The following is a 22243-nucleotide window of genomic DNA, read 5'->3' as shown; positions in this document are numbered from 1 at the left end:
ATTTATAAAAGCACGTAACATCTTAAAAATTGCTCAAAAGTTGCAAAAACCGTTCAGAAACTTCAATACTACTCCAAAATTAAAAACATTTTTCAAAAACCTCAAAAAAACTGAAAAACGTTTGAAAAAAATTACCGACTTTAAAATTATTTAAAAGTTCTCAAAACGATTAAAATTTTTAGGCATTCAGTCAGTCGGAAAACTGTCTTCAGATTATGAGTATTTCAGAGTTGAAAAAAAAAACATCTCAGGACTTTGGAATGTACGTGCCAATTTTTCTATCTCCTACGCTCATTTCCCTAGAGGAAGGGGAGGAGAGAAAAGAGTAGGGTATTTTTCCAGTCACGACACAAAATCAAAAAACCACGAAAAATTATGCGGAAATGTAATTTTTAGTAGATGTAGCTGGAAGGGAGCGGTGAAAGGTTGGAAAGTTAGCACAGGCCAATTTAGGGAGACTCCATGGCGATGACACAAAATCAAAATGATACACACTTCAAAATCAAAAAGTGTTTTTTGCTGATTGATCCTGATCCTTTATGAACCTAGATCCCTGCTAAGGAGAAACCAGTTTATCCAGATTTCGGGTTTGTCCTGAATCGTTTTCATTTAGAAAAGAAGATCTAGAAGACGAGCAGAAGCAAGCGAGCTGCATATTGTAGGTATGGGGTATATATACGTATAGGGTACGAGTATTATCAAAAAGCACCACACCACACCACACCACATCGCGTTCGTCGTGTGGCAAAAGCAGATAATTTTTTGTTTTCAATTTTCACGAAGAACCACCGTTCGGTTTAATTTCATGTTCAACGTCAATTAGTCGCGAACATTAACGTTAATAAAATTAACCCGCCTTTAGAATCCGGTCACCGTCGCCTCAACCCCCTACACCATCTCCTACATCGCCCTTACTGCAGAAAAACACAGAGCTGAAGTCTGGTATATACACGTATAATCAGCAGGAAACATTGATCCATTTTTAGGGAATGGAACGAAAGGGTGCGTGGAGTATGGTGGAACGATGATGTTGTTTTTGTTTTTTTAAATACCGTGTACGCGTAGTACCTACCCGGCCGCCGTGATGGCATCGCATTTGCCATATTCATTGCGAATTGTCACGAAAATTTCTACTCTGTCTGAGAGAAGGCTGGCGAGAGGTGTAGGAGAGGTAGAGCATTAATTATCGAATTCGATGCGCGTTTTTAAATCCCTCCTCCACCCTGTTTCTTCATAATAAGGCCTTCTCGTTTACCTAACCAATGGACTGAGGTGACACCTCAGTGAGCCAGGGGGGTTGCAATCACTCCCATTATCAAATGCCTGACTAACTCCGAATACAATCAAGTACATAAGTAAACGATCGCACATCATTGACTTGAAAGCAAATGTCACTTTTGCAAAATTCCAAGCTGCATGTACACTGTGCAGGTCTACGAGTAGGTAATGTGAGCCAACGTAGGTACTCGTATGTACTTGTGAAATTGACTGAAACTGAAAGAAGCTTCATATAAGTATACAGTGGCCATCTTTAGTCGACTTTAACCAAATTACGAAACGATGCGACGTCCGCCTTTAAAAATGATGGATGGTCCCAAGTCGAGGCGGATTTTCAAGTAAAGAAAAAAAAAAGTACCGAGGAAAAAAAACCACCTTCCTTCCGTCGCATACACGACCAGCTTACAACTCGTGCTTTTCGTACAACACACGCGAGAGAAGCGAAGTGGACACGCCAAAATGGTCTATTTTGGAGCATGCGAAAGGCCGCGGGGGTAGCGAATTCCCAACAGATTTCCAGCTAGACACATATCGTACGATTTAAGAGGATGATGTACTTTTAAAGTTTATCTTTCGCTATCTTTTTTTCTACGTATTCGTACTCGTGTATATACACATATATGAAGTTATGCGTTCGTTGCTGGAGCTGGAGAAGAGAACGCCAGCCATGCCGCAGCACACTGCGGAGAAGAAATACACAGCAGAACAGAGATAGAACGAGGAAAATATGTACGTATACTAAAAGAAGAACGTGTGTGTCTCCACCCGCATTTATACAGTACCTTCCTTCTCCACACATGTTCACAATTTAAACCGTAACTTTTCACTATGAACACGGAATTATTTGACGATTTCTAAATTACGTTTTGGTTTTTTTCTTCTTTTTTTTTCGTTTCGGAAGGGTTTTTATTCGCGGTATTCGTTTTTCGTTTGCTCTCTTGTAGTGTGGTAGGGTAGGAGTACTGCTTACCCTCCATTTTTTTTTTTTTGCAGGAAGCAGGAAGAGAGAGGGTTGTACTATAAGAAGATGCGTGAGTATGCGAATATGCGGGGAATTTCTTTAAGGCTTCGATGGTTTTTGTAGCACGACATGTTTTACGCTTCGAAGAGCACTAAAAAATGTGTACGAGATTTCTGCGTCGTTGGATATGTTTTTCTCGCAGTTGTTTGTTCGGTATGAGGAAAAACCACCAGAGGAGGAGGAGGAGGGATGGAAAAGTGCGACTTTAACGAGTCATTTTTTGGATTTTGTTCGCAATAAGGTACCTCTACCTACGGTGTCTTTTTTGAAATAATCTTCTTGAAAAATTAAGTTTATTACAAATTTGAAGTAAGTACTCCAATTGTACTCGAGTTATCATGGATCTTAAGACGAAACTGATGGGGAGGGGGAGCAGCACCAAATACCCTGAAAATTTTGAAAATAATTCTTCTGTGATTTTTGGATACTTTAGAATTGTGATTAGCAAACTAGGAAGAGGAGGAAGCTCAAAGTGGCTCTTATTACCTCCAATACCTAAACTAGGTATGTACAGTTTCATTCAGAGATTTTTTTTGAAATTAAAAAAAATACATATGTATGAGTAACATATTCATTTTTCAAATTTTCTGGAGATTTCTTTATATGTGATCTGTCACGAGAAAACCAGGTTAGTGTCCAAAAAATCGATATATTTTTTTTGATGGATATTGGTAGTACTCAGGGTGCAGAATCTGCATGTGGTGGTAAAAACGTTCGCGAACGATTTTTTTTACCCTAAATTTAAGGTTAAAAAAATAGAGCAACTACAAAAAAAAAGAAAAAAAATTTTTTTTCTTCATTTTCTTAAAATGTATGCCCGGAGGAGTCAGCATGCAAATTTTTGTGGATATCCGCTCACATTTGTAGGATTAAGGCCGTTTTTTTGAAATTTGAATGAGGCTTAAGCTGGAAAAATCAACTCTTTTCACCTTGAACAAGTAGTTTGAAAAAATTGAAAAACTCAATAATTCGATTATCGGCCTTTGGCAACCCTGATTTTGAAAAAAAATGTCAGGTTATGTTGGCATCCCTGGTGGTCAAAAATGGTCCAAGTTTCACGGACCTACGAATCATAGATCCACGAACACATAGATTCAAAACTTCAAATGCCCGTCCTGTAAAATTTACGTTTTGGACACTAACCTGGTTTTCTCGTGACAGATCACATATTTTGAAAATGGGAGGGGGAGGGAGGAGGCTTCCTGGCACGACTAATTCTTATTTCTTACTAACATGGTTTCTGAAAATTTGGTAATAAATTTGGGACAAAACATCTAAAAATTTTAAATTGAAAAAAAAAATCGAATTGCTTTTTCAAGTAGTGAATAAATAATACTGAACCCCTTCCCCTCCCTTCCCTTCCCTTCCCTTCCATTCAAATAAAAGTTTAGAAATTGTCCTGTTTTTGTCTTTTTTACTACGTTTCAATGTGTAACAAAAATTTGAGGACTTCCCTTTCTGAAAAATATTAGGTCACTTTTGGGGAAATAATGACGTGTTTTTTCATATTTTAAATCAACAATTTTGTCAATTTTTGAATTTCCCACTTATTCTTCCGTTATTATTATTTTTCTTCTTGATTATTACACCCGCCGTATGAGATTTAAATCGAGTTGGTAAAGTCAAGTTTTTTAATTGGGTCTAAGAATTTTTTAATTTCGGAAGGGTCGTCTGGTATGAATAGGGATCTTTCATCTATTTGTAGGGATAGTCTGTGTCTGTACTGATGTAAGGAGGGCCAGTGAAATAGTAAGTGTTGGACAGATACAAGATCTGACAGGCAGAACTGGCATGTGGGTTTTGGGGGCCTTTTCATAGAGGTGATTGTGGGTGATTTTTGTGTAGCCAATTCTCAATCTAGTTATAATGATTTCTTCAAGTCTGTTTAAGTGGGAGAGGTTTTTCCAAGGATGGACTGATTTTTTATGTTGAAAGTGAGCTTGTTTGTGGTTTGGAGGGACCAAAAGTTTTGCCATTTCTTAAGTGTGCTTTGGGTGAAGATAGATTTGAGGTCGTCAGCTGTGATAAATACAAGGGGAGAAAGGGTGGTGGCAGATTTTGCATTAATATCTACTATTTCATTTCCTAAGATTTCAACGTGGCTGGGTACATACATAAATTGTATGAAGAAGTTTGAATTTTGTAAGTCAAATAGAGTTTTATGGATATTTTGAATTAGAAGGTGATCGGAAAAAAGATTTTGGATAGCAGTTAGTGAGCTGAGGGAATCACTTTGAATTAAGAAGGACTTATTTTCTGATTCATAAGTGAGTATATCACAGAGACAGTGGAAAATAGCTGCGAGTTCGGCAGTGTAGATTGAAGAACAGCTATGGATTTTAAAATTTAAAATTCTATCATTTATAGAGTAGGCATATTCTGTGTGAAGTGTTGGTATTTTTGATCCATCTGTAAAACGAAGATTGAATTTTTTGTATTCTGATAAGAGTTCAAGATGATTCTGTTTTATTACTAATGGAGAGTGGTTATTTTTTGAGTAGTTAATAAGCTGTAGATTGACTTGATGAGGCTTTAGAAGCCAAGGGGGGTATAATATTGGTTTTTGGATGAGAGTTTTAGGATTGATTTGAAGATCATTCAACATTGTGATGAAATTAGAAATGGGTCCTTCTATATGGTCAAAATGTTGGGGGTTTGGTGGGTTAATTGAGTTTTGGAGTGGATGGGAAGGGTTGGTGGATGCATTTGAGATGAATTTGTTTGTTGTGAGAGTTCTTCTAAAATCTGGGGGTAATTCTGCCGCTACACAATAAATGCTATCTATTGGAGAGGAATAGAGGGCTCCTATACAGATCCTTAGGGCTGAATTTTGAATTGTTTTTAGGATATTTGAAGTTTTATTAGAGATATGTATTTGCAAAACATGGGCTTCCATACTCAATTTTACTGCGAATTAGAGATTTATACAAGTGAAGTAGGAGTTTTAGAGATGGATTATATTTAAAATTTTTGATTATTTTCAACAGATTTAGGTGTTTCATGAGATCTGATTTTACTTTTAGAAAATGAGGAGTCCAATTTAGTTTTCTATCAAAAGTTAAGCCAAGAAATTTAGTAGTGGGTTTGAATTCTAAAGAGTGTCCTTTGAAGTTGAGAATGAGATCTGGAGGAATCTTATTTTTTTTTGGTGAAAAGTATACAGTGGGTTTTTGACTCTGAGGAGGTTAGACCATTAGAATCTGTCCATGATTCAATTTTTTCAAGGGTTTCTTGGATTACATGAAGAGCTAGTTGAATATTATTCGAATGAAAGGAAATGTTTATATCATCAGCAAAGATTCTCAGAGAAATGGGTCTAGAAACAATATTGGAAATGTCATCAATCAAAAGTATAAATAAAACTGTGCTAAGAACTGAACCTTGGGGGACTCCGTTTTCAATTTCAAAAAATTCTGAGTATGTATTGTTAACTCTCACTCTAAAAGTACGGTTTGTTAAAAAATTTTGAATAAAGTAGGCTAAATGTCCTCTAATTCCAATGGAATATAATTTTTGGATAATTTTATAACGCCAGGCTTTATCAAATGCCTTTTCAAGATCAAAAAAGACTGAAAGAACACTTTCTTTATTCTGGAAGGCTGAACTAATAATTTCTTTTTGGAGACTAAAGAGGTGGTCTAGGGTGGATCTTTTCTTTCTGAAACCACTCTGATAAATGCTAAGAGAGTTTGAGGAATGGAAATATTGATTTATAAAAATGAGAAATTGTCCTACAAGTACTTTTGCTTTTTTTTATTTTTCAATCATGTAACAAAAATGTTGAGACTCCCCCTTCTAAAAAATATCGAGGTATTTCGGGAGAAATGACTTGCTTTTCATATTTTAAATCAAAATTTTTTGAATTTTCAATCCATTGTCCCCTTATTTTGAATATTTGAATTTTTGAAAATTCTCAAGTGATGATAAATTTTTTGGGAAAAAATCTAAACATCTGAAACTCTTGAATTGAAAAAAAAATCGAAATGCTTTCCATTTGTCCTGTTTTTTTCATGTGTGTCTATTTTTTGGACAACTTGTCATGTTGAAAATCACAAATAGAAGCAAGTAACATCCATTTGTGGAATTTGCGCGCATTTCAACACCAGAAGGGGGAGGGAGAGATCACTGGCACTACTTATTTCTCTCCAAGGTTGCTGAAAATTTCATGGCGTGGTTTTCTCACCCAAGGTAACAACTCTAGGATGGGGCAGGAGCGGGAAAAACAGAAAAAAATTTCCCCCACGTATAAATGCATACGTAGGTATATATAAGGTACACCCCAACATACACCTTCAGAAGCACCCTCATCGTCGCCCATTCGACTAATCGAATCTATTAACCAACTCGGTAATTATATATTTATAAACGTGTCGTATAGTCGACTATATTTTTTCCTGGTTTTTTTAAGCCGCCGGTGGCTCGAGAGGCATTTCCCAAAACAACAGCAGCAGCATACTGCAGAGAACGAGAGAGAGAAAGAGAGAGAAAAGACGACGCGATCACGCAAACTGTCACTTAAGAAATTTACAAAGTCAGCTTAGCGTATATACCGTACCTTTCTAGTTTCTCGTACTTACCGATGAGGAGTGTACGAGTAGGAGTAGGTATACCAACAAGAGGTACGTACGCAGCCAAGAGGGTAATCGTTTCTTTTAGTAAGACAGGGTGTCATTATGAGCTTTAAACTGCGCGCCAAACTGAATCGAAAATTCGGTTCTTACCGCGAACCAGGTTGTCGGAAGGCGAGCTCTCGTGGGCAGGGGGAGTATTTCACGCTCATATATTATGAATATGTTCCATTACCTTTCTCGATTTCTCAATGTACCTACTCTACTACCATGTAATAGTGTACGTTACCTACGTACACAATGTACCTATACGAAGACGGTAGGTAGGTATACTTGACTGTTTGTGTGTGTGTGTGTGTAGCATACCTTACCTACTCGACCCCGAATAAACTTCTGTTTAAATTAACGATCAATTTTACGCCAGTGCCACGCCGCCACCTCCACCGCCACCGCCGCCGCACATGCCTTTACCTCTTGACTTCTTAAATTGTTTCGCCTTCTTCATCATCTACCTACCCTCTGCTGCGCCATATCACGCTGTCGTGCGCGATGACGTCGTAGTCGTTGTCGTTGTTGTTGTCGACCCTGCAGGTTGCGCACCCCCGATGGATGATACGACGAGTCGGGTATCCAGGGGGCTGCAGGGAACACGAAACCTAAACTATCTCACGTCTGTTTTAAATTATAAATAAGCGTTAGCGTTTATTTCGCCTTGTTGTTTCTCACTACACAGTTCGCAGCGTCTTATAGTTATAGGTAGGTATCTATCTATCTACGTAGTTTCATCGTATTCGTAAGAAAGTACCTACCAACCTTTTCCAACAAACAGTGTACTTTACATTTTTCATTTTCACTCAATTTCAACACTTTTTTTTGACTGCTGAGACGACTTTACTTGGAAGTGCCTGAAAACCGTGTTTTTTTTTCAAACTTGAGATTTGACCCTTCTTTGAGGACCCCGGTTTAGTCCCCCTTATGATTAGAGTCTTTTACTCAAATTTTCGTCAATATCCAGTGTATGTGTTTCTTTATCTTCACTTTTCTTCCCTAATCCACATCAATCTTTTAACTTCCCTGAGAAAAAAGTTCGAGAAATGAATTCGAAAAATGTTCACGTGAAAAGTCAAGTTGAAAAACTAATTTGTAATGCTTGAAAAAAAATTGAGTGTAAGTTGAGCCAAAGCCATCAACCCCACTTTGGAAATTGAGAATTCCTTCAAAACGATTGCTAGGTTTTCGAAGTGAATTTGTGATGTTTTTTTTTGGAAGAGGGGAGGGGGACAAATATACTCTTGGATGAAATTGTATTTCCCGAAAATTTTCCATTTCCCCTCCTTCAATGCATTCAAGCCCTACAAAGAAAAAATGAAATGCATCAAAACGATGCCTTCGATAATACGTATAGGTAATTAGGTATAGCAAGAAAAATTTTCACATCTCCATGGAATTGGAAAGTAAAAGGGTCAGATATCACAGCGGTGTTTGATTTTGGAAATTTTCATTTCAGAATTTAAGATCTGAAACAATTTGGTGTAATGAGCTATTTTGGGTCATTTAACTCTTCGAAAAGACGATAAAATCACGTGTTCGCGATTTCAGCATAGTAAAAATCTCAGAATTTGACCCAAAATAGCTCCATTTTGAAAGTTACTGGAAAAATCATTCGAAAAATTATCGAGAACTTGCTAGTGTGTTTCAAATATAAATTCTTCAATTTATTTGAAAAATTATGCATAAACGCCTCTTTTAGGGGTGCCTAAAATGGGGGGGGGGCTCTAAAAAAAGGGTTCGAAATTACGAATATACAGGGAGCTTAATTCAACTTTTTCATCTAGATTATTGAATATATGCCCCAAAACGTTACGTTTGGCGCAAATCCCAGGTTTCTAGTTTTCCAGGGGTTCCCAAAATATCGAAATTACGAAAAATTGGAAAATTGGATTTTTGAGTAACAGCGAAAATTTTTATTGGGCTCAAAATTTCGTAGGATGGAGGTCTTTCAGATACTATGTAATAAACTGTAAAAAGCTTTTTAGCGAGGTTCAGACGAGTAGGATCAAAATGGTGGTTCCAAAATTTTCAAAAAAATTGAAAGTAAGAAAATCACCTCACATAACGTTTATCTGATTCAAAAAGATTATTTTACGCTAAAAAAGTTTTTGAAAATAATACTCAGTGGTTCCTAAAATTATTTTCTTAATCGCAACTTTGGGAACGCCTGGAGCCCAAAAAAATGGTCATTTTGGGTTAACTAACCACGGATTCGTATTTCGGACATTTATTACAACATTTTTAGAGTGGTCGAGTTGAAAACTAGGTGGGGCCAAAAAATGGCCTCATCGTAGCTCCTTTTTTTAAAATTTATGCTTTAAAAATGTTTTTGTAAAAGCACTCAATTTATGTATGTTCATCCACATCTTTACCAAGGAAGTTGGTGTACTGATACAGGATGCCTGATGAAATTTCAAACCAACTTCTCCCCCTCCCTCCCAAAAAAAAGGAACCTTAAAGGACCTTTGGAAAGATTTTCATTTTAAACTAGACAGCTAAGCAAAGCTTAGCTGCAAAGTGTGCGTAGCTAGCTGCCTTTTCTACAGCTATAACCGCTATTACATTTATCTAAGTAGTGCATGCCTCTAATTTTTCAGAATTCTCATTATCTTCATATATATTACATACAATAATTCATATCATTTTCAAGTTCACATTATCTACAACTTATAGAACTTTTAATCAATTTTTGGAATTCTCAGTGTCTCTAAATGACAAATTTTCATTTTTTTTTTAGAATTTCCATTGTCTTCAAATTTATAACATTTCAAACCAATTTTCAGAATTTGTCTTTGATTCTAAAATTATTAAATCATATAAAATATGTTAAGAATTCGCATTGCCTCTAAATTACACGACAAAAATATGGGTAATTTTTACAAAAAATTTTGACTATATATTTAGCACAATAACTGGATCCCATTCAAAAATACATAATACATATAAGTATGATAAAATTTGTTTTGAAAATCAGTAATTTCTAACTGTTCAGTTATAATAATAATTTTTACTGTAATCTTATAGTAAAAATCATCATTTTAATAAATTTTGCTATAACATTAGTAAACATCATTTTGTTTTAATAATAATTTTTACTAAAGCATGATAATAAAAATTACATAAACCAAGTTGTGTAAAAATTACTCATCTTAAGGTAATTTTTACTGTACTTACGGTGCTATAGGTATAGTAAAAAGTATTTGAATAAATGAAATGAAAATTCATTTAGCAAAATGATATCATATTTCATAACTTTGTTTTTATAAATCAAAATGAGGGGGCTACAGGGTTCAAAATTCGTTTTTTTTTGCACCAGCATCATGTACTCACTCCACAGTATTTACCTATCCAATATTTCCAACGAAAAATTCGTCACCTATACCTACCTACCTGATGGGGATTCGAACCTGGGACCCTACAATTCCTATTCCTTCCTACATGCCCTAACCATTCGACTACGACTTCACATGGTGGGTTAGGGCATTAAAAGAATATATTTGTTGGGTAAACGCCCCACCAAACCACTCCCACTTAGAATATACAGCTAACAGATGAGGGGTGTAACAGGGTACAATGAGACAGCTGATTTGAAAAGCGGAGATGGAATAGACTGGGGGTATAGCAGGGTACAATGAGCGGCAGGTGTTTTGCAAGTCCCCTTTCTCCTTTTTTAGGAATTTATGCATTAAAATAATGAACTAAAATTGCAATTACTTAGCAATTACCCATCCGAATTGAATGAAAAATAATCTATTCCCTCCGCCTTAATGATTCTCAAATGGTGTCCAATAGGTACAAAAAACGGTTGGATAGTTTAAGAGAACATTCATGTATAATGAAATTTCATTTCTCAAAGCGAAACCAATAGTGTGCTACGCACACTAAAAAATGGAACCATAATTTGAAATCTTTTAAGCTGAAAAAAAAATGAAATTGAAAATTTTGAACTTTGTATCGATTGGAAAACAAAAGCTATAATTGAAAATTCTAAAAATAATGAAAACAAAACCAAACTAATGAGACTTCTGTCAATTTTAACAAAAACAATACTTTTTTGGAAATGTAAGTAATTCTAAAAATAAAACCAATCCTGAAAGTCAAACTGAAAACTCTGAATATAAAATCGAAAATGAAATTCTGAAAATGAAACACAAAACAAACAATATAAATCCTTACTCACTTATAGGTAACTAAAAACTCTGAAACTAAAATTGAAATTTGAAAATAATTGAAAATCAAACACCGAAAATGAAATTATATCGAAAGTTCTGAAAATTGAGTCAAAATCACAAAGTGAAGTTGAAAACTCTAAAAATAAACTCAAAAACTGAAAGAAGAACCTAAAACTGGAAATTAGATTGAAAGTTGTCAAAATTGAGTGAAAAATTGAAAACGAAAAATTGATTTTGAAAATTACATAATGTACTTACAATAATGAATAAGATGAGAATAACGAAAATTCTGCAAGTGACAAGTAAAACTCTGAATGTACAGCGAGAGTGTCCGAAAATGGAATCAAAAACTCGAAAATGAAAATATAAAAGGCTGAAATTGAAATTCTAAAAATGAAATAAAAAACTAAAATGGAAATTGAAAATTTGTAATGAAATTTAAAAAATAAAAATAAAATCAGAAGGTAAAAAAGAAACTGAAAATATTGAAAATTTGATAAAAAAAAAAACTGAAAGTAAAATAGAAAAATTCAAAGTAAAACTGAAAACTCTGAAAATAAAATCAAGGTAATAAAAATAAATTCGAGAAAAGGTTGCAAAATTAAAAATATTGAAAAGGAAATTAAATGTATCCAAACCTCTGAAAATGAAGATAAAATCCACGAAAACAAGCTCAAAAATCTAAAATTAAATGAAAACCCAAAATTCCAATCGAAAACTGAAAATAAAATCAGTAATTAAAATTGAAACCAAAAATTCTGAAAAATATATTGAAAAAACTGACGATAAAATAGTTGAATAAATGCGAAATTGAAAATATGGTCTGATCAAAAACTGAGAGTGAAAAAAGGGCTTCAATCTGTAAGAAAAATTGGAAATTGATTTTGAAAAAAATTGAAGTCACTCACGAATAATTCATCAAATTTTGAATTTTTGGATCACCCTTTTTCATTCCAGGGGACCATATATTCGATCTAAAGTCTATACGAGTACTTTGGATTTTTTGGAAAAAAGCTCATTGGTTTTTCCGAGTTACGAGACAGTGTTAGGTTCTCCGGATATACGAAATTTCCATTTTGCAAACAACATTTATGTAGAATCGTGAATTTCAGTGGCATTTTTGCAGAATTCTAAACTCAGGGGGAGGGGGGTCACGAAAATGTCCCTGGATCATCCTAATCTTGGCTTTCAGTTTCATTTCTGAAGCTGAGCTTGGTGCACTATTGCAATTGGCCTATGTGTGCTTATTCATCTACTTGAAATTTAGTTCACGAATCTGAAATAGTCGACTTTTCACTCGCAGGCTCGTCATTGATGAGAAATTCGACTAAAAAGGAAAAAAAAGGTATTAAAAAAGGTAACGTGCAAAGAGAGTAATATTATGAAGAGAGAGAACGAAGAATAAAAAATAAATAAATGCGAAAAGTAAATGGCGAATGAGTGCTCGTGTATTATGAAGTTAGCAACGTTTCGTATTGCAGTAATTTCACCGCCACGTCGAGTAAAATTTTTTATACTTGTTTATTTTGGTACGCGTTGCTGTAGGCGTTCGCTCTCTATTCGTAGCTGCCGCGTATTTTTTTTTTTTTTCTAAAGGATACATTTACGTGGTACTACGCGAAACGACCTCTTTCCGCGTGCATAAGGTTTTTAATACGGATGAACGACGAGTAAGGTATTAAAGGTTTTTGAAAAAAAAAGAGGAAGAAGAAAAGCTAAGTGTTACTGCATAACGCCAAGTACCCTGTATTATTAGATTCAACATCGATCATCTTCATCGTCCAGTTACATAAATATGGACCTGTTTGTTCGAAATTACTCTACCTGTCCCAATTCTAGTACCAGCTAACAACCCCTCCCCCTTTCACCAGCTGCTCGATACATCTAGAATAGAATTTTATTGAAAAATAAATCTACTATGGCGGAAGAAGAAGAGCGAAAGTAGAGTAAAAAAAAAAAGGTCAACTCGTTCGAAAGATTTCAAGAATTCCGCGATGGTGGTATTTATTCGATATGGTGGCGTGGATTTCATCTATTATTAGTGCGCCAGGAGGAGTATATACTGCACTATACGTACACAGAGTAGGTAGAGGTACGTCGCTGCGTAAAAGCTAGCCCGAGCCGAAATTTAGCAAATTAAATTTATCCTCGGAGTGGTTTTCCTCTATATTCGTTCTCTTTTCTTTTCCTTTTTTTTTCTGCACGCGCGTCTTTTTTTCTTTTTCTCTTTCTTTCTTCCTTTTCATTCTTTCTACTCTGGCAAACCGAAAAAGAACGGACACGAACTGGAAATCCATTATGCCTTGGTCTTTTTAGTAACCAACTCTTTAAGTATTTGTATGCGTTGGTCGCTTTGTGTATGTGAGAGCGAAGAAAAGAATATGCGCGTGTAATATGACCTTTGCGAAGATGTGGCTTTTGGAAGAGATAGGTGGGGAGGGGACGGGGTTGAGGGAGATGCGGTAACTATAGCGTAGGTTTTGACGCTGTCGGAAGGTGCCATAGTGATATGTTGTTATTTACTGGGAAAAATGTACCTATAATATGTGTATGGAGTCCTAGCAGTGTTCCTATATGAACTATTCGAAATTGTTATTGTTTGTCTGTGAACAATTTGTTCAACTTTTCGTTAATGAAGTTTCAAGTTTCGTCTTACTGTCTTCGCCTAATTTGATTTATCTGTGATTCATTCATTCGCGAACGATTTTTTCGTCTCTGAGTAAATCATTCTCAAACTAATCATTTTTTAGGTTGCATGATGCGTTTGAAAAAAGTCAAATTTTGCTACTGTTTTTTTCCACTGAATTTAATTTAGTAGTTAATTCAATCGTTCTCGAATGATTCGTCAATTCGAAGCAAATCGTTCGTGAACGAATCGAGTCGAGTTTTTCAGGATGCTTGATAAGATTCGAACTGTGAAGTGTTTCATCATGCCATCAATACCTAATTTGATTTTTCAGTGATTCATTCGTTCGCGAACGATTTTTTTTTTACTTTTGAGCAAATCGTTCGCGAACGATTCATTCGTAGTTCTATTGTAAAATTGAATAATGTATCGTTTCATCTTGTCGTGTATTATCTGATTTGATTTCCAAGCGATTCAGTCGTTCTAGAATGATTCGTCATTTCTGAGCGAATCGTTCGCGAACGAATCAACTTCGGAATTTTGTTGGCGGATTTGTAACGTCAAGTTTTAAGAAATTTTCGTTTTTTTTGGTATAATGTATTGATGATTCATTCGTTCGCGAACGATTCTTTTTCCTCTGAGTGAGTCGTTTGCGAACTGTTCATCTCAGATCCTGATTGAAGGATTGGAATATTCGAATTTTGTTTCTTCCTCTTTTACTGGATTTGATTTAGAAGAGATTCAGTCGTTCTCGAATGACTCCTCGATTCTGAGCAAATCGTTCGCGAATGAATTGAGTCAAGTTTTTGATGATAGGGTCGAAACTGCCAAGTTTCACTATGTCATCTGTACAGTAATCTGATTCTTCGGTGATTCATTCGTTCGCGAACGAATCATTTACAATTTTTGGCAGATTGAAGGATGTTTCATTTTGTGTTTTCGTGAAATATCTGATTTAATTTTTCAGTGATTCACTCGTTCGCGAACGATTTTTCTTCTCTGAGCGAATCATTCGCGAATGAATTTTCCTGTCTGAGCGAATCGTTCGCGAACGAGTCTTCTTGTCTAAGCGAATCGTTCGCGAACGAATATTTTCCTATGAGTGAATCATTCGCGAACGATTCATCTACTTTGAACGAATCGTTCGCGAACAATTTTTCTCCTCTGAGTGAATCATTCGCGAACGATTCATCTGCTTTGAACGAATCGTTCGCGAACAATTTTTATCCTCCAAGTAAATCATTCGCGAACGATTTTTCTGCTCTGAGTGAATCGTTCGCGAACGATTTTTCTCCTCTGAGTGAATCGTTTGCGAACGATTGTTCTGCATTGTACGAATCATTCGCGAACAATTTTTATCCTCTGAGTGAATCATTCGCGAACGATTTTTCTCCTCTGAGTGAATCGATCGCGAACAATTTTTATCCTGTGAGTGAATCATTCGCGAACTATTTTTCTGCTTTGAACGAATCGTTCACGAACGATTTTTCTGCTTTGGACGAATCGTTCGCGAACAATTTTTCTTCTCTGAGTGAATCATTCACAAACGATTTTTCTGCTCTGAGCGAATCGTTCGCGAACGATTTTTCTGCTTTGGACGAATCGTTCGCGAACAATTTTTATCCTCTGAGTGAATCATTCGCGAACGATTTTTCTGCTCTGAGCGAATCGTTCGCGAACGATTTTTCTGCTTTGAGCGAATCGTTCTCGAACGATTTTTCTGCTTTCGACGAATCGTTCGCGAACAGTTTTTCTCCTCTGAGTGAATCATTCGCGAACGATTTTTCTGCTCTGAGCGAATCGTTCTCGAACGATTTTTCTGCTTCGGACGAATCGTTCGCGAACAATTTTTCTCCTCTGAGTGAATCATTCACGAACGATTTTTCTGCTCTGAGCGAATTGTTCTCGAACGATTTTTCTGCTTTGGACGAATCGTTCGCGAACAATTTTTCTCCTCTGAGTGAATCATTCGCGAACGATTTTTCTGCTCTGAGCGAATCGTTCGCGAACGAGCTTTCTCCTCTAAGCGAATCATTCGCGAACAATTTTTATCCTCTCAACGAATCTTTCGCGAACGAGTTTTCTGCTCTAAACGGATCGTTCGTGAACAAATTTTTTCTCAATTTTGTCAGTGGACTAAATATTGTTTTTTTCGCTTTACTTCTCGTGTATCATTTGATTTCATTTCGGAATGATTCAGTCGTTCTCAAATGATTCTATATTTCTATGAACTAATCGTCCGCAAGAGATCTGAGTTGATTGCAGTTTGGTAAGAGTTAACTTCAAAAAAAAAAAATCATCCTCATAAGAATCAACAATATTTTTCGTTACTTAATCGATTTATTATGTCAAGTTGCATGATACAATTTGTTGTTGGGTTTGATTTATTGGTGATTAATTTAGTCGCGAGCATTTTTCCATACCTGATTGAATCGTTCGTGAACGAGTGTAACCATTCGTAATGAAAACAGGGAAAAAGCTTATGAAAAGCTCTCATTATGAAAATTACTAGGAGTATTGAGAAAATAATTTCTACACAGAATCGTTTAGAAAATTTGTAAATTCAACTGGAAAAATTAATGATAAGCTAACGTAATGTCGAAGTTTTGTCAAACATTGGAATGATTGCTGCACAAAATATGAGCAAACTCGAGTGCAATTACTTATCGGAAAATCCTAAGAGAAGAATTGGAAAATAAGTAAAAATTTTCTGAAAGAAAACAAAAACTCTGGAAAATTTCTAGAAAGTGGGCAAAATTTACAGTAAATATGTTGGAAATTTGGCATCATGTATTTTAACTCAATTTTAAAGCTATTTTACATACTTACAAAATTTTTCTCAATTATCATCAATTTTCATCTCAATTTTACTGATTAACCATCTAATATTCATAGTTCCCTACTAATATAAGATGAGCAGCTATAATTATGTGCCTTTTTCCATTCGGCAATATTGAAGGAACGTAATTTTTGGTCTTTTTCAAGGAATTTTGTTGCAATTTTCGGAAATTTTTGAAAAATTATTTCAAATCTAAATTTTAAGAAATTTTTTGTTTTACGAGTGTTGTACAATTTTGTTGACATTTCATAAACTTTTTTCTTTCATTATGTAATTTTTTTGATTTTTTTACCATTTTAGGATCAATTTGGTCATTTATCGCATTTTTTACTATTTTAATAAATAATTTTTTTCATTTATTCCCACTCTCTTTTCTGAAAGTTTTCTTGATGTTCTGTCAACTTTGAGCCATTTTCACAAATTTTTGAATAAATAGCATTTTATCAATTTTTTCCTAGTTTTGAACAATTTTTGTGTTAATCGTATCAGTTTAAATCTCGATTAGGTAGTTGAAATTAATACGACTTGAATCAACTTTAGACAGCTCACCTAACAACGTTTTGAACTTTTGATGGGTGGAAAACGTTCAGAAAATTCAGTGATTCAGTTAATAGTATTTTAGAATCCCTATCTACCTATGATTATAATATGTAATGTGTATATGATAAAAGACGAATTACTAAATTATTTTTGTACATCTTTGTTTCCCCTGCAGTTGAAGAATTAACGTGCTTGGCTTCGTGGAGAGACGGCTCGATGAAATACATGGTCGGTAAACTGGAGCACAAGATGACCTCAACCGATGAAGATAGGTATCGGTGTTTTGTCTACAACCAAGGAGACAACAACGTGTACGACGTCGCTCAATCCGGAGATGCCACTTGTAACGGATTGCAATCAGCTACCGAAGGATCCAGAACCATGAAACTGACTAAAGGTAAGAGAAAACGATGAGATTAATTTCATTATGACAATACAAATGCCTCGCGAGTTAATTTTCTCGGTATAATCTTTGTTTGGGCTACTGATCCCCCTGATCCGGCAGCTCGATTATAAATCATAAATGTCTCGAGATTGTTATCTTCAAAGGCATCGTATCGTATCGTCGTCGCGATAACTATCGCGTGCTCGGTCTAATTTTATGTACCTCTATAGAATGTACTCGTACGCAAATGCGTCACGTCACATCAATCTCGACGAATGTAACAAGTAACATGGGCTCGGCTCATCTTCATTGCATCGGTCTCTTTGAAAATTTTCGTTAATTCTCAAAGCCGCATAGTTGGCAACGTATATTACTATACACGTACGAGAGTACGAAGAAGAGTCTTGATTTAATGTCTTCGTCGTCACCGTCACCATCACTCTGTCGTGTGCTGCTTTTTACACACATTTACCGTGTACTCGCTCTCGTAGAGTACCTACGTAATACGTATATCTGGTGTACGAGTAATATGCAATGCAGACTGGAGACGCAGAGGTAACCTCGCACGCCGCACATCTGCTTTTTATTATACACTAATAATTTATAACGTGTTAAAGAGCCGACATCGCCGCATTAATATTACCAGCAGCAGACATTTGACGGTAAATATTTCCATTCGGAATGTAATTGTCACACGTTAGCGAGATATTAATAATGTCTCAACGCGTATATAACGCGTTAAAATTAAGCGAAGAAATTAATTTCATCTCGGCCCCGAATATATTACCAGCGTGACGAATTCGAATACCTCTCTCTCTCTCTATCTACCTACCTACCTATCTCTAAGTTATACGTATATTAGAGCTCTTTAGAGATCCGTCTGTCGGAAATGTTCGAGTTTCATGACCTGTAGTGCGAGAAAAAGCTGATGTTGGTACCGAAGAATTTGGAAAAGAATAAAAAAGTCATAATTTTTTAGGGTTGCAATCGTGAAAGTCCAATGATTTGAGTCATCTGTCGTAAATTGAACGAAACTACGACTGATAACAATTTTGAAACAAATTGATCGCCAAATCCATCAAACAATTATGCCAGTATTTTGATAACATGACGAGTCTACAAAGTACCTACTCGTACACGATAGACTATGCTATGGTTATGAATTCATAATAATATGAGATATATTCATGTACGAGAGATGAGTGCATCGCTTCGTGCACTCATCGTTGCGTTGTCGTCTGTGTGTTGATTAATTATACTATATACGAAGGATTTATAATCGTCCGAAAAGCGCTAACGAGCCGCTGCAGGCTTAATTTACTCGTAATTGGCTGGTGATAAGAAGAGAGACCGGCGTCGTCGTCGGACTCGGACGTTGTAAATTGCATTGCTCGTACAGTACTCTATATTATGGTTCTATGGTACATACTCGTGTGTGTATATACTCGTACTCGTACTAAAATGCTTAATGCGTTATTTCGCGACGCGTCGATAGCGTTTCCATGTCCTATAAAGCCGGCCAGAGTACAGTCCATTAAGGTTTACGAGTACGACCCCCTCGATCTTCACCCATTCCCGGTGTAAACTATACGTTTATATACGTATTCGTAGGCCATGGGACTTGTCGTCACATTAAACGCGATAAAAAAAATTGGATATAAATGCATAATGAACGTAGACGTGCGAATTGATATCTAATACAAGATTCGGTTTCGGTTTATGGGGTTTGGTTTTCATGTAGATGGCAATAAAGTTTTCAAATTGAATAAATTTCGAGGCTTGATTGTAGAATTTGAGAGGTTCACGTTGAATAAGTAATTTGAAATTCGAATTTAGCATCTCTAAAAACCAAACAGTTCACAGCTCGCATACGTTTTTTCAATTTTTTTCCACAATTGGGCCTCAAAGTAGGGCCCAAAAGGCTTGTATCAAAAAAGTAACTTGAAATTTGGATTCAGCGCTATCGATAACGTAGCAAACGATATGTCACTCGATTTTTAGTTTTATTTTCGAAATTTGCTCAAATTAGGGGGGGGGGGGGATTTTGGTCAAATTTGGGGAAAAATTGAAAAACCATGTGACATATCGTTTGTTATGTTATCGATAGTGCCGATTTCAAATTTCAACTTATTTTTTTGATTCATGCCCTGCTGAGCCCACTGGGAGCCCAAAAATTTCAAAAAATTGGAAAAATACGTGTGACCTATAGTTTGTTGGATTTTCAAAAGTGCTGATTTCGAATTTCAACTTGGTTTTTCGATACGAGCTCCCTCTAAGAACCTTTTAAGCCATTGGTCTCAGGAAGTTTTTAATTTTTTTTTTGAAATTTTGAAGCCTGTTGTGGACTCTAAGGGGCCTCGTTAAAAAAAAAATAATTGAAATTCAAAATCAGCATCTTTAAAAACCTACACAGCATTGGTCATAAGAATTTTTCAATTTTTTTTTACAAGTTTGAAAGGCTGTTGCGAGGCTTTGAAGGGGCTTCTATCAGAACAGTAAGTTGGAAATCAAAATCAACGCTTTTTGATTTTTAATCCAGTAATTATAAACACCCCCCTCTCTCTCATAAAAATTAACCAATAAACGCTGAAATTTTTCTCTTTTTTTGAAATTTTGGGTCTTAGCGAGCTTTAGAGGGTTCTTATCAAAAACGTATTCCAAAACCTTTTAAACCATTGGTTCCAGGAATTTTTCTTTTCTTTTTTTTTTGAAATTTCGGAGGTTATTGTGAATCTTGAGGGGATTATTTTAAAAAATGAGTTATTTTTGTAATCCTTTGAGAACCCCTAAAACTTCTTTGTATAGGTCGCATCAATTTTTCAAGTTTTTTTTCAAGTTTCGAGGGCCCATCGTAAAGCTTGAAGGACTTCAATTGATGAATTAAATTCAAAATAAAAATTTAACACTTTTAATAATTCAAATAAGCATGGGTCACTCGAATATTACACGATTTTTTTTTAATTTTGAGGCTTTTGTGTGCTCTATGGAACTCTTATCAAAAAAGTAATTTGAAATTTGAAATCCACGATATCAAGAACCCTAAAAATGATGTTAAATTTTTGTCACAATTTTGGCAAAATGTGGGGGGGGGGGGGGGTAAGGGCCGGGGGACTGCATACAGAATTTTTTCAAATTTTTCATAAGAAGATTTTGAATTTTACTTGCATTTGAAAGCTGAAGTTTCATCTTATTATGTAACACAAATATGGATAATTGGATATACATACCTATATTATTTTGAATTTGGGATCTTATGTAGAAACTCCCTACCTCCCCCCTCCCCATCCCATCCCATTCAATTAAGCTAAAATTTTGAACAAAAAAAAATGAAAATCATGCGACACATCGTTTGTAATATTTTCGTAACTGATTGTGATTTCGAATTTCAGACCACCTTGAGGCCTACAATATGGACCTCAAAATTCCAAAAATTTTGGTTTTATATTGTTGATAATTTTGAACGCTTTTTAAAATTTCGCAGATTTATTTTGGCTTCTTGTGATTTTATTTTCAAAGTGTGACATTCTTTCGAAAATTAGAGTTGTGAGAAACCTTGAGATCCTCTTCACGTCTCTCTATATCTCTCTTGAAGCCAAAAGGAAAAGGGGTTGGGCATCAGAGGCGGGAACATCGCAATTCGTTGAGCTAAGTATTTCAAAAAAAGGTGGAAAAAGTAAGCCTAGAAACGGTTCTCACAAAAAATTCAAAATTCGAAGAAATTCAAAAAATGAACGAATTTTTATTTTTTTGTTGTGAGTGTAATTTTTATGAACTTTTTCATGAAATACGTCAGAAAGAGGTCAAAATAAAACAACTGAATAAATTTAAACTTTTTTCAATGTTTGAAATTAAAAATTGAATTTTTTCGAATTTTGATTTTTTGTGAGGTGTTCATTTCATCGAGTGAAAGGGTTTCTTCAACTTTTTCAACAGATACGTAAAAATAGGGGTCAAGTGGGTCAACTTCACCTATCAAAACTTTTTTTCATGTTTTAAATCAAAAAATCGCATTTTTTCGCAAACGTCAATTTTTTTAAAATCAACTTTGGAACATGTTACCATTCCAATTTTTTAATATGTTGTTCAACATGAAAAGTTGTCCATAATATATTTTTTTCAGAATTTTAGAGAGTCGCAACGATATGAAAACTACGTTTTGGAACTTTTCGAGCCAATTTTTTCGTACGAAAAAAAGGGGCAACACCTGGTGGGTTAGAAGGTGTTAGAATTTTTCTCGCTACTTTCATATTTTTCCCTCAAATGGTTTTTTTTTGTGAGGGAGGGGGGAGGGGGTTGCTTTTTAGAATATTTCTGCAGGTTTTTATGCTATTTCTCAAATCTTCCTACCTATTTGAAATTTTCGTTCTAATTTTGATGATTATTTTCAATGAGTTTTTTGTGTCTGTTTTATTTTTCAATTTGTTTCATTATTTTAGTAATTTTTTATCTCAGGTTGGATAATTTTCTGTAAGTTTGATTGTAATTTCTAATTATTTCCAACCTTTTTTTTGTCAGTATAATGCGAATAGCAACCCTCAATTTTTTCACCATTTATTTTGCTTTTCTAACGTGTTCGTGTTTGTGTGGATCGTGAACAAGAAAAAATTTCGGAGGATTTTGCCCAAATTCAGCGAACACCTTCATTTTGAGTTGAAAGTCAACCCAGAAAAAATTTTGAGCAAGAAGTGCCCCTGGTAGGGAGTTATGGGTCCTAAACGAGATAAATAAAGTACACCCTTATCGATAAACTTGTAATTCTGAGA

General features: G+C 35.3%; 1 protein-coding gene across 1 annotated transcript in view; it reads left to right on the top strand.

The window, feature by feature from the left end:
• LOC135847000 (uncharacterized) overlaps positions 1–22243 on the top strand; it is a 537248-nt gene that overhangs the window by 395439 nt on the left and 119566 nt on the right. Inside the window, exon 7 of the mRNA XM_065366376.1 lies at positions 17271–17492. Within this exon, the coding sequence (XP_065222448.1) occupies positions 17271–17492 (222 nt within the window). The remainder of the gene's footprint in view (positions 1–17270; positions 17493–22243) is intronic.

This window comes from Planococcus citri, chromosome 5 (genome assembly GCF_950023065.1).
Source record: "Planococcus citri chromosome 5, ihPlaCitr1.1, whole genome shotgun sequence".
Taxonomy (NCBI): domain Eukaryota; kingdom Metazoa; phylum Arthropoda; class Insecta; order Hemiptera; family Pseudococcidae; genus Planococcus; species Planococcus citri.
This window is presented reverse-complemented; position numbering and strand designations above follow the sequence as displayed.